Source organism: Scleropages formosus, chromosome 11, assembly GCF_900964775.1.
Source record: "Scleropages formosus chromosome 11, fSclFor1.1, whole genome shotgun sequence".
NCBI lineage: Eukaryota > Metazoa > Chordata > Actinopteri > Osteoglossiformes > Osteoglossidae > Scleropages > Scleropages formosus.
In genome coordinates, this window is record NC_041816.1 from 6,863,383 (window position 1) to 6,880,661 (window position 17,279).

A 17,279-nucleotide genomic window follows, 5' to 3' on the forward strand; every position below is an offset into this window, starting at 1 on the left:
AGACTTTTGGGATTGAAGTTTTAAAGTGAACATCTTCCATAGGTAAAATACACTTCAAGACTCCAGTGCCCAGTAAAATTTGCGTCTTAGCGCACTGAAGGTACTCGATAAGGATGCAACGTCTTGTGGGAATGCCGTTTAGACTGTCAAGTTCGCTGTTGCTGCAATAGACCTTTAAACTACAGTACCCAGTAAACCTTTCGGCTGAGCGTACCGAAGACGCGTGAGGGGTTGCACAGACTTTTGGGATTATAGTTCAAGTATTGCTGTATTACATTGCCAAAACCGGGCTCTGAACGACAGTACCCAGAGAACCTTTCGGCTCAATGGGTTTAAAAGGTTTTTGTTTGGGAGCACTGCCTTCTAATGTTTACTTCTTGTCGTGTTCGGCGTGTCTTGCTTGTCGCCCCACAGTCCCAACGCTGACAGACCGATTCCGGGCGCAGCGGCGTACCTCCTCCATCTGCAGGCATACAGCACACATCACAAATACATCTGTTGCAGTCTTATTGCTTGGGACACGTCGTTCACAGGGGAGCCAAGCGTGAACTGATTGGTGTTCACACTTCATGATGGCGATGTTCCGCAGCTTCGTGTCGGCTGCACAGCTCAGGCACCAGCAGCATCAGTCGGGCGAGGCGGCAGCGGCAGCGGCTGCTGCGGTGGTGGCGGCGGCGGCGGCAGGGGGCCCAGGGGACAGTGTGGAGAGCCAGTTCTCCTGCCCCATCTGCCTCGAGGTGTACCACAAGCCCGTGAGCATCGCGAGCTGCGCGCACACGTGAGTACCCGCGAGCGGCAGTGTGTGTGTGTGTGTGTGTGTGTGTGTGTGTGTCAGATGTGCTGCACTTTCCTAACCCGGTCGGCGGTCCGCGCCTTGAAGTGAAGGAAAGGTGTCCGATCCACTGGAGAAATGGCAATGAATGAGTTGCTTTGCGAGAGAGAGACATAAAATAACATGCCTGACGAAAGTGCATCGTCAACATACATGATTGATGAATGAATGGCTTGAACTACTTAACATACCAAAATACTCAGCATACCTACCAACATACTCTGTAGTGTATATGCTACTAACATTAAAATAGCGTCAACTTTGGCCAATCATGGCCCCAGAGTCTCCATTTAGTCATGTGACAGCTGGTGGTGTGGAGCTGTGCCCTGAAGGTTGCTGGTTTGAGTCCCACTCCTTACTACTCCTATACCACCTTTGAACAAAGTGGTGACCCAGAACTGCGCCAGAAAACATCCGGCTTTGAAAGTGGGTCAGATACTGTAAGGTTCTTTGGATAAAAGAGTGAGCTAAGCTGCTCATCATTAAAAATGAATTGATGGATAAAGATATGAAGAGGTAGGTCTGTTGTAAGAAAAGATCATTAGTGTGCTGGGCAAAGAGAAGCGACTCAAAGTGGGAAGAAGAGGAGGAGAAATAAGTAATGTGAGAGGGTCAAATCCACCGATGAACGCTTCATCTCTGACAGTGGGGATTTAGTTTTAGATGAGATTATATATTAAGCGTGTTTGTATACTAAGCTACTTACAGTTGTTTACCTCTATATACAGCAGGGTAATTTTTACTGTATCAAATCAAGGTAAGTACTTTGTTCAAGGGTGGTCCAGCAGGAGGAGGGATTGACATTGTCAGAGTGACCCTACAAAGGACCTGTAATCCCATCACTTTCTGTAACATTAAACATGTCATGTCTGTCAACAAATGATATACCATATCTTGTCATCTCTAGCTCTCCCAGGGTTCGAGTGAAGTGTCCCAAACTGTGAGGATTTACTGCACTAAACCTACTAACTGTATTTTATTTAGATAACACCTCAAGCAATGTGCTCAGAACCAATTAAGTTAATTTGTCCATCTTTGAGTGTTTTTTCATTATCAACAATTTATTCAAAGGGTTTGAAAAGAGATTGGTGCTGTAATCACTTTGAAGATGTATGCATTTATTTTTTTGGCTGACGCTTTTCTCCAAAGTGAATTCCAATTAACTCTGTGTAGTGTTATCAGCCCACACACCTTATTCACCAAGGTGACTTACACTGCTAGATACACTACATACCCTGTGTCACTCATCCATACATCAGTGGAACACACACACACTCTCTCTCTCTCTCTCTCTCTCTCTCTCTCTCTCGCTCTCTCTCTCTCACACACACTATGGGGGAACCTGAACAGCATCTCTTGGGACTGTGGGAGGAAACTAGAGCACCTGGAGGAAACCTACGCAGACACGGGGAGAACATGCAACAGACTGAGTGGGTATCGAACCCCTGTCCTCTCACACCACCCAGGCGCTGTGAGACAGCAGCACTATTCGCCGCCCCCCCCCCCCAAAAAAACCACATGGGTTTATAATATGAGTAGAGTATAATAACTGTCTGAAGATGTATGTTGCTGGCACTGTGGCATTTAATACTGAACGTATTGTACTGCTGTTTTTGTGTCAGCTGTAATCTCACAAAGGTAACATTAATCTTGCCATTTCTTTTTTGCGGTTTCCAGGTGTGAGGAAATGACTCATTGCCTTTTATAGAACTATAGATATTTATGTGTTTGAAATCTATAGTTCCTCTCTGTATCCCTCTCCTGGGGATATCCGTGAGCACACGCATCTGCTGGGCTTCTCTCATCTCTGCTGTGACTGTGGCAGATGACCAGCTCACTCCTGTGGTCTCAACTGGCAATAGGTTGGTGCATCCCAAGTGCTGCGTATGAAAGATGCGTTTCCTTGGTGGTCGTGATCATTTTTCAGGCGCAAAAAGCCATCTAGTTAAGGCACATTTAAGCCAATTGTCCACAGTACAGTTGGCTGATAGTTGGTTTTATTGAGATCTCAGATCTTCAGTGACACATAGAGCCCCTGTCCTCAGCTGATCTCACTTTCTCTTTACAACTTTTTTTCCTCTGCACTCATTTCTGCAGTACCACACCAGCTTAGCTACTGGTTGCTATGGTCAGAAGCACATTGTGTGACCCATGGTTCACTCTGGATGGGATGCTAGTTCATTGCAGGGCATTTATGCATACCCTTTCATTTACTTACTGAATCACTCTCTCAGACATGCAGTGAAGGCAGTTTAGAGTCACCAGTTCACCTGAAACACATGTCTTTGGACTATGGGAGGAAACCAGAGCACCTGGAGGAAAGCCACTCAAACATGGAGAGAACATGTTTGCAATGCAAACTATGCACAGATTGAGTTGGATTCAAATCCATATCTGAATCCATGGCCCAGTACCTTTGAGGCACAAGCTTTGTGCCACTGTGCTGCCAACCTATAAAATACTTTTTTTTTAAAAAATATTAAATACTTCTGCATTGATTTTTGTATCTGGCTGACAGGTTTCATACAGTCAGACAATGCAATGTTACTGTGCTCATTTCACTCACAGAAATCTGCTCCGGCTTCAAGTCGACTTCGCTCAGTGACATCTCCTTCTCCCCAAATGCAAGTCTGTGGTCCCACTTGAATCTTGCGTGACAAAAACACAACTTTGTGGTAAAAATATATTTAGCACTGAGTCACATTGTGGCTCAGTGCTTTTCAAGCCTGTCACGCTTAATCAAAGTAAGGTGAAATACCTTAGAAGTGACAAACACTAACACTTTTTTACCCCGTTTATTCTGTGGCCGATTGTCTCGTGCAGACACTGAATTGTAGACACAAAGGAACGTTATACCATCAGTATGATGACACATCATGGCTGTCATCCGCTGCTCCCCAAACACACACGTTATGCTCTTTTAAGGGAATGAATTTTTGATGAGAGGCATACAATAGAAGCTGAGCCTAGTTATTTTTTCACTCTGTCAGTTCAGGATGTTTCTGCCCCCCCCCCACTGTGTTGGGTGCTGTTGATTGTGCTTTGCATTATAGGATTGGAGGTGACTACTTCAAAGTAGGTTGTGTCCAAACAGTTAGACAGACAGGACAGTCCTGACCATCAGAGCCACTGCTTTACAGTTGAAGGTCCTGGGTCTAAATCCCACTTCTGCCTCTAGTACCCTTTATCAAGGTACTTACTATAAGTAAAGCTGTATAAATGGGTAAATCAGTGTAAGTAGTGTATAAACCTAACATTGTAAGTTACTTTGGGGGGGAAAAAATCTGATAAATGAATAAATAAATAATCATTGCTAAGGGCAAAGAGCACATGTGTGATCTATGAGGTGCATTGGAATGTAAAACCTAGAAGAAAGCGCGACTAACTTGCCGAAACTTGAGATGGTTGTCTCGTTCACTATGCGGTCCAGAGAACACCGGGCTAAATCCTTACATCCCACTCAGCTGACACTTTGTCATGAATGGTAAAAACAGCTCTGCTCCATCTAAGACTGAAATTGCAGTGATGTTCCTGAAGCGCTTCTGTTTCGGGTCCCCTAGGCTTCGGGGCCAGGCTGCTGTAGTATTACTGCGTTTCAGGGGTTTCTCGTTCACAAAGCGAGCTCCATGTTCTGGCTGTAAATGGCATGATGCCTGCTGCCACCCCCTTGAGCTTCTGAATGACTAATGTCCTGCCAGGTTCTGGAGGTCATGTGTCCTGGGATGTGGCATTGCACGTCTGGCAGAAATGTCATTGAGTTCCTGACCCCACGGTACCCACAATGGTGTCTGACACTTGTTGCTATTGCATCTTCGCATCAGGCTGTGAAGTAAATGGGGGGAGGTCAGAGTCATAGTATACACTCGTAGACCAACAGCAATGTATCCTGACTGTTGATATGCGTCCGAATTGGCCGTTTTCCTCCTGTGTCAGGGCAATCTGCCCATAGTATTTGTCCTGGCGCTGCTTGAAGGCAACTGTTGGGTCAATTCAAATGGTACATGTAGACCAGACTCTTTCAAAGTTTGTTGAATAGGTCCAGTTTTTATGGCCAAAGGGGAAATGATGAGACATTAAGGGTGGCGTAATGCTTAGAGGCCCCATCCTGTGTTCAGAGGACCGTCATGCTGTAGTACCTGAGCTCAAGGCACTGATCCTGAATTGATACAGTAAAAATTAGCCAGCTGTATATATGGATAAATAATTAAGTAGCTTAGTGTATAAACCTGACACGAGTTGTCTTAGAGAAAGCGGTCAGCTAAATACTGGCTAATATTACTAAAATCTTTACCTTAAGGTGCCAACACTTTGTCCAAACTGCAGCTGCTCTGAGGTCAACATTCACATCGCCTCCCGTATACTCTGCTGTTGAAAACTTCCTCACTGTAACACAGAACTTGTAAGTCACCTTGGATAAAAGGTGTCCACTAAATAAAGAGCCAGTAATAAAGGCTCTTTGCAGGAGTTTAGTTTCCACGAACGTGTGTTTCTGAAGAGGACTGTCGAGTTCCTGTCAAGGAGAAAATAATTTTTTATAACGCAATGCCAAAGGATATGCTAATACTCTTTGTTCTATTTTTTGCCATGTTCAAAAATGGGTAACAATAAGGGGCCTTCTGCATCTCATCCAATCAAGGCCTTCTTCCTATGACTCATCCCCAGAGCAGTGGGGCATAACAGGCAACGTTCATCTGGGGAGCACGTGGTCTGAGGTGCCTGCGTTGCGTCGAGATGAGCTACTGGTTGTACGGCAATCTGGGGCTCACCTGCACAGCGCTGTGTTGGTGAAAGGACCTTGGGAGCTCATCAGATCCCGGGTGATACAACAGTTACGCTTGCTGTGCCTTGACGTGCTTCCGGCACTCTTACCTGAAGGCCAAGTTTAAAACTCTCATGGTGTCTTAACTTATTGAACATCCATCTATTATCAAACACCACTTAAATCCATCTATTAAACCATTTACAGTACTGTATGCATTCTACTGGGTTCTCACAAAGTACCATGAGAAATCAGCCAGTCTTCTCAATCAGTGTCTGAGTGTGTTACGGATGTGGTTCCCTGAGTGTAAAAGTGTGTGCACTTTGATCGTGATTCAGTTGCGTTGCACATACTCAGCTAGAGCAATTTATCACAGATTAGTTTTACCCATTTATGTGGGTTATTTTGCTAAATTCTATTCAATGGTCCTTCCCCCACAATTCCTGCTCCTCATACTAACTTGCTCTAGTTAGCTGCAAACACCTCTTTATCTAAGCAAGGAGTTCCAGGAACCTATTAATATACTGTGAACCTGGTTGCATTTTCATTGCTCCAGATAAGTTTTCAAGAGAGAATTTGAATATTCATCAGGGACCATGGGTGTACAGGAGCAGGTGATAAATGGACAGACTACTACTTTTTTTTTGCAGCAAAGGCCAGCTTGGGATGAAAACTTTAATCACCTGCTGTCTTCCATCTATCCTGCTGACTGACAAACCAACCAGCCAACCAATGTCAATAACCGCTTGTCCCAAGCAGGGTCACGGCGAGCCGGAGCCTTACCCGGCAACACAGGGCGCAAGGCCGAAGGGGGAGGAGACACCCAGAATGGAACGTCAGGCTGTTGCAAGGCATATCCCGCTGACACAGAAAGAAATTTATCAAATGCTTTCGCAAGCATTCATGAAAGCAAATTTGAACCCTCGGCCACCTGGACCCATTTAGAGCTGCTGGCTCCTTGTGTGCTGCTAGTCGTGCAGCCCTCCAGAGAAGGGCAAGTACCAAAAGGTCAGTCAACACTCAGTGGATTACAGTCCTAAATAGGGAGCTCAGATTGATTAATCAGAATAAAAACCACATCCACTATAATAGATTTGTCTGCTAAATTAGTTGAGTCTGCTGGGTTTGATCTCCCCCCCCCCCCCCCCCCCCCCCCCTTGTTTTTTTTCTGTCCGCTAACAATGCTTTGTCATTTATTTTGTGCTCTCACCTCTGAGGGCTCAGTACATCTCAGTTAAGGGGAACTGTCATATTATGTGGTTGGTTAATCTGAGCATAGGCACTGTAATTCTGGGTACAATGCAGAAACCCCACTACATGCTCTTTTTCTCATAAACACTAGCTCAGCACTGTGAGATCAGTTAGGAATGAAAGTCTCTTCATAACTTGATTTGTTCAAAAATCCAAAATCACTTCACCACTCATTCACTATTAATAAAATCTTACAGAGGTAGCTCAATTTGTGTGGGTTACATTCTATATTTCAGGGTTTTTACAGTTGTAATACTTTTTAGTTTTCATTAACTCTGGGCTACAGTACAATTAAAACTGATTTGAAATAAACTGAAAATGAAAACACCTTTTCTCTATAAACTCCAATTAAATGTCAGTTGTTGAATGAACATTCTTCATTGTGCTATTGATCACCAACAGGCAGGAACACAACACACAAGTAGTAAATGTTGTAAACACAGATTGAATTAAGATCAATCCACAATCTGTCTGAAAGCAATTTGGCTCCAGTAATTGACTAGCTTTGTAAGTATAGGTTGCTTTCACCTTGCAGTCTGCAGAAATTTTTGAAAATAAAGAAGATATAATTAAAACTAAATATAAGTATCACAGCTGGTAAAGCTCCTAAGCTGCTCAGCTGCAGCGGGGTTCAAGTCCTACTCAAGGTGTGCATTTCCCCTCATGTTAGCTGCCGGTGGAATGAATTAGATCTCAGTTGACTGCTCTTTGGCCCACTACCTTTTACCTTTACCCACATACTCTTGAACCCCCCAACATGCCTGGAAGAAGGCAATGGCAAACCACTTTTGTTCCTCCCTTGCCACAGAAACCACATGAGCGATTGCTGTGAGACAGGGTTCACTCAACCGCATTCACGCTTACATAAGTGTGTGTAACCTAAATGTTCTTAATACAGGAGCCCAGTGTGCAGGTGATGCAACAACTGGTTGTTGTGTACAGTATGATCAGAGACCTCGGTTCCCTGCCAGTGAAGATGATCAGACAGTAGATTGCAATGGTTTGGGGAACACCTTGTGGTACTAATTAACAGTACAAACAAACTGTGCCTTGCTTTGCCATATTCTTTCCTCCCTCTGTTCTCACACTGCAATTTTTCCGTAGTTATGTTCACCCAGCATACATAATGGTTTCCACCTGCTTGTCATGAAAAATCAGTTTCCATGAGGGCAAAAATGAGATGATTTCAATGGGAAATAGTTTTTTGGTGTGGGTATTTGTGTAAGGAACGTGAATGGGTGACAAAGGCAAAGACAGGTGTGGAAAGCCAACTTGCCGCCTGCTCCCTCTTTACCTGCCACGCAGACGGCTGGGAGGAGTGCCGAGCGGAGGAGGACAAAGGCAGCCATGCGGCGCGGTGCACTGCTCCATTGTAGCGGTGCTGCAAGCGCGTGGGAGCGTTTTTGTTAGAGAGGCACGGTGACAAATTGGATCTTTTCTTGTCTGACTCAGTCCGCCAAACGCTTTTCTTTAGTCTCCTTTTTTGCATCTCACGTTTTGGAAGACGGGATGCCTTACTCCCTTATTAACGCTCCCAGTTTGTAGCTTTATTCTTCCCTTCTTCTGTTAGATAGTAATAATGACTATATAAAATAAAACGGTTTCCCTGCTCCTAAGGGCTGACCTGGTGGTACTGAATAACTCTATAGCAGCACCAAGGCCTAAATGTAGTTATGCATCATTATAACTTGGCTGCCTCTCCAGCGGAGGTTCTGGATGAGTCCATACAGACTCCTGAGGGCTCTGTCTATCAGTTCAAATTCAAACCTTCTTGACCCCTGAGCCAGGCTGCATGTCCTGCTGATGGTGGAACGAATTAGATCTCAGTTGGCTGCTCTTTGGCCCACTACCTTTTACCTTTACCCACATACTCTTGAATTTGTATTTACTTAAGATGTAAGCACTAAATGACCTGGGCAGCAGGCGGGTAGTGGATAGACCTGTTGTTTTGTTCTCGAGAACCCAATTTCAAATCCCACCTCCTTCTATACTATCCTTGATCCTGGATTGATACAGTAAAATTACTCTGTTGTATAAATAATTAAATATAGGTTTGAATTTTTTTTAACTGATCATTAGCTAAATAGCCAGTTACAAGGTTTAATGGAATTCAGAATAATTTATTTATTATAGAATGGGTCGTGACACATATGGTTGTAGATGACAGCAACCCCAACTGGGGGAATGATAGGTTACTGAAAATGGATGTAAGGTTGAATAATTAATTTGTAACTCATCTCAAGTTACAGACTGAACCTTGAGGTACAGGGTAAGGTTCCCTTCTTGTAGGTGCTGTGTACAAGAAGGGTTAGGCTATAAAAGACACCTGCGCACCCTGACACTGTTTCCCTTGGCAGGTTCTGTGGAGAATGTCTCCAGCCATGTCTGCAAGTCAGCTCACCCCTCTGCCCCCTGTGTCGCATGCCCTTCGACCCCAAGAAGGTGGAGAGGTCATCCAATGTGGAAAAGCAGCTGTCTTCCTACAAGGCACCCTGCAGGGGTTGCAGTAAGAAGGTGAAGCAATGCATTCTAGTGTAGGAAAATACCTTAAGGGTTTTCATTTGACCAAAATCACACCTACTACAAGTCTCAGTCAATAAAAGGCCCATTAATACAGATGTCCCCTTAACTGATTTATGGGTTAGGTTCTTAGATAAGTATAATGTTTAAAAACAGTCTTTTAAAAATAATTTTAAAAAGGTATGTAAAAGGTTCTGTAAAAGTTCTGAATATATTGTAGGTATTATAAAAACTCTTAAGACATTTTATCATGTTTATTAACTTCCAACACATATACACACACAGACTGAAACCGCTTGTCCCAAGCAGGGTTGTGGGGAACCAGAGCCTAACCCAGCAACACAGGGTGCAAGGCTGGAGGGGGAGGGGACACACCCATGATGGGATGCCAGTCCATCGCAAGGCACTCCCAAGCAGGACTCGAACCCCAGACCCACCACATAGCAGGACCTGGCCAAGCCAGCTGTGTCACTACACCCCCCATTGACTTCCAACATCAAAACTGAAATTGCTGAAAGTAAAAAATACATAATCTCTACAAATTCTTTTTCAACATTAACCAATTCATCCAATAAACATGTGCAGTGTTAATAGTCAAGGCACTGAAAGACAGCTAACCCTAACCTAAAATCAGTGAGCTGAAGTCAGGTGCTTGCAAACTCTTAATTCTGTGTAGGTGCACTCTACTGTCATCTAAGGACTATGTATGTAAACACTGATTTCTTCTGTTCCTCAGAAGACAGAATTTTAGAAAATAGATTTTTAGAGAAAATTTAATAAGTGGGGAAAATGTTTGTGTATCTTATCACTTGTGTCCTGAATGTTTGTAACCCGAAGAGCCAGTATACCGTTTTCCTCAACTGCTCCTTAATATCTGAATCTTATTTCTCCACCCCACTCGTAGGTCACACTGATTAAAATGAGGTCACACATTTCGTCCTGCTCCAAGGTTCATGAGCAAATGGCCAACTGCCCCAAGTTTGTCCCCATAGTGCCCACATCACAGCCCATCCCAAGGTAAGACACTTCCTTACTCTCCTTCCAAAACAACTTGGAAAATACCATCAGGAGGTGCAGAACTCTCATATGCTGGAAGTGTTCTGTGTGTGACTGAACAAATTTGTGTTATCGCTAGAAAGGTGTTTTACAGGATCTCTACAGCTGTGGGGTTATAAAGAATGATGCATTTCATTATAACCCTTGTCTATAAATTATATCTCAAACCTGTCTCCACAGAAGCCTTACATTTTTACCTTGCAACAGCTTGCGAGCCGGGTGGTACTCGTGTTACCCTCTCTGCCGCCAGCAGACATCCACCCAGAAGGCTTGTGACGAGTGGGAGATGTGTGATCCTCTGTGGACTACGTACAGAAAATGAGAGATGGGGAGGGTTTCCTTAGTCTTGCCACATTCATCTGCTCTTTCATAAATAAAACACTTTGTAGAAATTACACATCTTTTTCTCCTCTTGCTCTTTCTTTCCCTCTCATACTAAGAGGGGCTGAATCAAATACGGATAAATAAGGAGGATTTTAGTGAAGCTTTAGGAAATATGGCTCATTAAATCCTCCATATATAGAGCTTGATTCAAACGTGTCTGTCTGGCTGGATGTGCTTGGGTTTGAGAGGTGTGAGTCTCGTGTACTCAGAGGCAGCCAGAGCCATTCTGTCCTCAGTCTGTGGTGATGACTGACAGCCTGTTGCTCGTACAGAATGAGCCCCAGGCATGGAACACACCACTTGTCCCTGCTGTGGAACAGACCTGTTAAACAGACCATCTCTCAAAAAGGATTGTTTTGCTTTCCTCAACAGGGTAATGAAGGGCGTGCGTGCGTGCGTGCGTGTGTGCGTGCAGCTCTGATTCATTGTCCATATCATTAGCAAAGTGAGAACCTCAGACATGCTGGAAAAGACTGTTGGGGTGACTTTATAACATTCATTCATCTTTCCCTCCATTATCAATAATTGCTTGTCTAGTGCAGGGTCATATTGAACCAGGGCATATCAAGGAAGCATAGGACTTGATGCAGGGTTTGTGCTGGAGAAGACGCCAGTCTGTTACAGGGCAATATCTATTTCTCTATATATCTGACACACACAAAGGGCAATTTAATGTCACCAATCCACTTGAAAAATGGCTGTGGGAGGAAACCAGAGCACCAAGAGGAAACACAGGCACAACCCATCGAGATAATTGTACCATTCAGTGTAATAACTGTAAGCACTTGTAATGGTTTTAATCTTGCTTCGATGAGCTGTTTGTAAAGTATTGTTTGCAATAAATGAATAGTAAACTGAATCACACCAGAAAGGTCACTCTTCATATTCCCTTTCAAAAGAATTCGATGCATTTTTTTCACTTCAGGTTTTAAACTGATAGCTTTTAGCAATTTAACTTTTTCCTTTAAGTATTAAAGTCCTCAGTATTATAGATTATAAAAAGTCAAGATTTCTGTGAGATGCTTGTGGGTAGGTACACTGCTATGGAAAGCCGAGGTGTGCAGAAGAAGTCATGCTCTGTGTTGAGGGGACTGTTGCTGGCTTTGTCCGTTGCTTAACATCACCAATGCTTATATTTTAAATTGAAATTTCTGTTCTTATAATGTTTCTCAAAACAGTAAGCTGTACAGATTTTAGGGTATAACTTACATTTGCTCTTAAGTTCTAGCTCTCTTAAAAAAAATCTCTAAAAGGCCCCAGTTTCACCTTTAGGAAAGGGTGAAATGAGTCACAGTGGGACAAAGTGATTGGTCATACAGGTTGCTGCCACACCACCACAGATGGCTTTGGGTGTGTTTACTATGGTAATAATGTGTATAGTCAGAGAGGATTTTCTCAGTTTGCCCTGATTCTCACTTCCATTTTTCTCCTCTGTCATTTGACGAGCTTTACTTGGTGAACTGTTGTGTTTGTCTGGTCCACAGCAATATCCCCAACCGCTCCACATTTGTGTGTCCGTACTGTGGGGCCCGGAACCTGGACCAGCAGGAATTGGTGAAGCACTGTCTAGAGAGTCACCGCAGTGACCCCAACCGTGTGGTGAGTCCACGGGCGCAAGGTGGCACCATGAAGGCTCACAGGGTACTGAGGAGTAGCTCAGAGTCCTGAGGTAACAAAGAGGAGGCATGTAAAGCGTGACAGATATTTCAGGCTGAATTCCTGACAATGTACCTCTGAAAAAAGCTGCTTAACCTGCTGTTACACTTGCTTCAGTAACTGCTGCAGGATGAAAAAACTGATTATTTTCAAATAAGATTATAACATACTTAGTAAGTGAAGAAAGCTTTTTGTAAATCCCAGTTGGGAGGGCTACAATTTTTACGACAGCACTCCCTCTTAATCGCTTCAGTAAGTTTTCTGGACTATTTGTCAGACTTAATTGGTTGTTGCTTGGCTATTGCTTTCATCTAAAGCAACTTGCAAGGTTTGGTACATTTATACAGATGGTATTTTACTGGAGCAATTCAGGAACGTTCAAGTGATATTACAGAAGCATGTGCCGCAGCTGGAACAAAGGACCTTGAAATGACAAATCCATAATTGCCCACTTTGTTACCTGGATGTTGATTTGAATGACTCAGTGAGTTCATTTTTAAGTGTTTGTGCAGTCAAAATTGATGAACTGAACTGATGCTGGATGGTATTGGAATGTGTTTTGTGACTGGACTGTATCCCCACTGTGCTAGGTATGTCCAGTGTGTGCTGCTATGCCTTGGGGTGATCCCAGCTACAAAAGCTCCAACTTCCTGCAACACCTCCTGCACCGACACAAGTTCTCTTATGACACATTTGTGGTGAGTAAGGGATCCTGATAGTGTTCTTCTATCTTCATTTAGCCTGTGAGAAGCCTGTATGTTCTCCCACAGCTCTGCTTTGTTAAATGAAGTCCATTAAGGAACCTTACTTGTTATTGGGCTGTTGTTCCTGATGTCTTGAATATCTTTGATTCGTTGCAGTGTTAGCTGACTGCACACCTCTGTGTCTGGGTGTTCACAGGACTACAGCATTGATGAAGATGCAGCACTACAAGCAGCCCTGGCACTCTCATTGACGGAAAATTGAAGGCCCCTCATCAACCCCTCCTTTATCCCTAAACCCAACTAAGCCTTGTCTCGGTCTCCACTGCCCACTGACGGCAACCCTACCCAGTCCCCATAAATCTAATTACCACGTAACCAGATCCCCCCAACCACCCTAGATGAAAGGCAAACAGGAGTCAGTCACAGTTGTAGAGTTGCATCATAACTGAGATGCAGAAATGTGTAAATTGAAATCCTACATTTGTACAGATGTGTCATGAGAGAGGCTCTACTATTGATACATAGGATTTCTTTACACCCAAATGGAAGTGCAAGCAAGAAGACTGAAACCAAACCAGGTCATCAATATGACTTGCAGGTCCCTAGATCTGTACAGGTCTTGCATAGCGTTATCCATCATAAACAGTATTTTCATTTCCTGCCATGGGAAGAGGAGAACAAGCATAGAGTGGGAGATTACTGGCCTCTGAGGTCACTTCTATAGACATCCATATTTCCAAATGAAGTCCTGTTCTATTGCAAAAACTTGCACTGATTTTATTTCCTACACGAAGGGTAAAAATTATTTTATAGTTGACTAACAAAAGGCTAGTAGTTTATTCTTCATACCAATATTACCTTTTTATCTTGCTACAGTGGATAATTTTTTTGTGTCAGTTAAGATGTATATAAGGTTTATATTTTTTTTCAAAATGTTTCCATCTCAAAGGGTACAACATCAAACAAGAAAATGCACATCTTATTAAGAACATGCTGGCTGTTTTACTGTATATGTAGCCAAAGTTCACTCTGAAGTACTGGCTGATGTGATGTGCAATGGTACAGTTTCAACTCTAGAGAGCGCCTTGACCACATAGTTTAATGCTGTACAGATTGAAAATGCCAAAAGGAGTTTTAGGATATGCAGCTCTGTTCTGCAGGTCTAATATCCAAGTCTAATTTAAATCTTGAATGAGATACAAACTCCTTTATTCTTCTGTATATTGTTTTAAAGGTCAAGTGGCTCCACTCCTTGCAGAAGATATAAAGCTATTTTATAATGAATATTGGAATGCTCTGCATGTGTTACACAAATTGGAGTGTAATGAAACCTCTGGTTTGTCAAGTAATATGTGAACATCTTTTTATGTGTTTGCCTGGTAGAGGATTCTGGGTAGATACTGTGTGACTAGAACAGCCCCCTTGAGTCTGATGTGTGCTCTTTCATTTTCCCAGGGTGAAAAAGCAAGGTTTTATAAACACAGGATAGGTCTGCTGTACCTCAGGTACTCTGGAGAGAGTGGACATAAGCAGGAGTGGTAGTCCATGTGTCTGACTTCTCTCTAGACAGCTCCCAGGGTTCCTGTCGCTGAATACCTCGGGCTCCAGAAAGTTCTCCAGGCAGTTCCATCCAGCCTGAGTTCTTTAAGAATGACCCCCTACTCAATGTGCAGCCATTTCCGCTGTGTCCAACTGTGAAACAGATGTTAAAAAGGAAATTGTGGTTCCCAGGGTTACCCACACAGCAATACTTAAATAGAAATGTTTACCATGGTGTTTTTAATTATTTCATGCAGACCAGTATATGGGCACTTACTCAGAGAAGTGTTATTAGTTACACCTGATGACAAGTGAACAGTGTTCTTAAAGGTATCATTATTCAAATAAACTGTGGAGGAAAAACGTGTTTCACTCCAACACATGCAAAATTCCGCTAAAACAAAGGCTCTTAACATTTATATACCTAACCTGTAAAATATTTGAAAACATATTTTCACTAAGTTATTTATAGTTTCTGACATTTATTATTTTAGTGTCATTGCGGTTTTAATATTTAAGGTAGATGGAATAACATATTTTAGGTAACCTCCAGAAATCCTATTTTAGCTTTTTTTTCTACACTCAGTACATTTCTTTGGTCATTTTCATTTGCCTAAGCCAGAATTAGTATTTTTAGTACAAGAATGTGCTGTATTTAACTGCTCATCTAAATTTGAGCCCAGGCAGAAACTGCTTTGAATTAAGTTATGAAGTTTCCTGCACACATCTATGTGCAGGAAAAATATTGTTGCATACATGCAATACCATTACAAAAACTACTGACTTCATTAATGGTTTAAGAATTACTACGAATGAGAAAATGACGTGTTAAGACTAAGAAGGGTTGTTTCATAGACATCTAGACTGATCTTCCTGGTTTTCTACTCGCCTTAAGCTTTCACATTTAGAGTGTGATGTCTTTTCTGATGAAAAACCTGATCTCTGGCTGCTGCCTGTGATTCTGGGCAGTGACCACCTAAATCACATTTGAATGATGACCTTGGATTATCATCATTTTGGGCAGTTTTCAGAAAACTGGTAATGTGAAGAGAAAGCATGCTTGTGCTTTGGTTTGTCCCATGCAAAGGGCTCCTCTGTCAGCCCCACCATTCACCAAGACCCCCCCAGTGGCATTTTTCCAGTACCATTTCCTGTGTGTGACTTTTAAAGAAAACACTGTGCTTAACAGCAATGCCAAGTTTGAGCAGCAGTGTGCAAGGTGCCCAGGGACTGCCTGCAGATGGATAGAGAAACAGGCAGGCCCACACAGTGGCCGACACCAACCTCTGCTACAGCTGCAGCTCAGTAGACAAGAGACTTTCTTACGTGACTTATGCATTTTGTTGAATAGTTGATTGTAATAACTATACAGACTTTTGCTGTTTGACATTTGATAAGTTACTTTTATTCTGTATTTGTAGCAGTTCCCCCCCCCCCCCCAGTAAAGGCAATCTCATTCTAATCTCACCATGTGTCTCTTCTTTGTATGAGATCATGTTGGATTGTCTTGCCATAGGCTTGAACTTCACCGCCCCTGTTCTGTGAAAGTATTCTTTCAAGAACAGAAAATCAAAATTCTGAGTGATTTCCTATAATTCACACCTGCATAACATTTTAGCAGTAGTGCAGTACCAGATATCTGATGTAAATGATGGAATCATGTGTTAGGTTCTGTCCTGTATGACCAATAAGTGTCAATATCACACTAACAATAACTGCTGTCCCCTCACTGAACACTGGGAGAGGTGTGTCCAAATTTACTGCAAAGAATATGCCTTAATTATGTTTTGAATAGACTCCCAACAATTTTTTCCAAAGGAAGGAGGGCTCCTATTCACCAATGAATGCAGAGCACCAAGGGCTTAGTGTGAACCCAACCAGGCTTGTAAACAAACAAATGTTGCCAAGGAGATGCCTCCTTGGAGGTACTACTCCTGATGACAACGAGATTGGCCAAAACAGCACAAGAGTGCCATAGTGACAAGCAAGCAGTGGGAAAGAATCCCCAGGGTCTTTTGGACCTGTCTGAGAAAAGGGCAGGAGGGGCTGAGGACTGGGAGCACCTGTGAACAGTGGGTTAATCTATGGCATCCTGTAGTCCAGGGGCCTTTGGTGCCAGGGCAGAGGAACACTGTATCTAAGAATTAAGATAAATTAGGATATTATAGTACCACATTAGTCTGTCTTTGAAATAAGGGTGCGTCTTTCCTATCTAGTAAATAATTTATTTGTTGAAATCAATTAATTTCAGCATTTTCTCTCCACATAACAAGGCCTTACTTTGTGCTTGTGTGAAGACGATACCAAAGTGAAGCATTTCCAAAACCTTTGTTCGGCCTCAGTTCAGGACAAGTCTCAGGCTGTGATTCAGGGCTACTCTGTTCATTACTGCATTGCTCCATTCAACTTCTGCCATCTGCACAGCAGTGGAGAGGGGCTGAGCTTCAGGCAAAGAGGGGTCAAACGGTCTGCCTGGGAGCAGGTGCAGGTGACACTGCGGCCTACGGCTGAGCTGGGAATGGGGGGTCCAGAGCCCCCGTGTCTTTTCTCCAGCACTTAGGAAGACTGAGCTATGTAG

The 17,279-nt window shown here is 43.1% G+C and overlaps 1 protein-coding gene across 1 annotated transcript; it reads left to right on the forward strand.

Annotated features, from left to right (window-relative positions):
- Positions 1-263: 263 nt before the first annotated feature.
- On the forward strand, positions 264-16,131 carry rnf166 (ring finger protein 166). The gene is made up of 6 exons (XM_029256352.1): positions 264-778; positions 9,200-9,356; positions 10,267-10,379; positions 12,287-12,401; positions 13,049-13,156; positions 13,359-16,131. Exons 1-6 carry the CDS (start codon positions 570-572, stop codon positions 13,422-13,424), a joined length of 768 nt encoding a protein of 255 aa, XP_029112185.1. The 5' UTR covers positions 264-569; the 3' UTR covers positions 13,425-16,131.
- Positions 16,132-17,279: the final 1,148 nt, after the last annotated feature.

Coding starts and splice junctions, on each gene's coding strand:
- rnf166 (XM_029256352.1), top strand. CDS start 570: ATGATGGCGATGTTCCGCAGCTTCGTGTCGGCTGCACAGCTCAGGCAC. Junction 9,357..10,266: donor GCAGGGGTTGCAGTAAGAAG/GTGAAGCAATGC, acceptor CCCCACTCGTAG/GTCACACTGATTAAAATGAG. Junction 12,402..13,048: donor GCAGTGACCCCAACCGTGTG/GTGAGTCCACGG, acceptor CCACTGTGCTAG/GTATGTCCAGTGTGTGCTGC.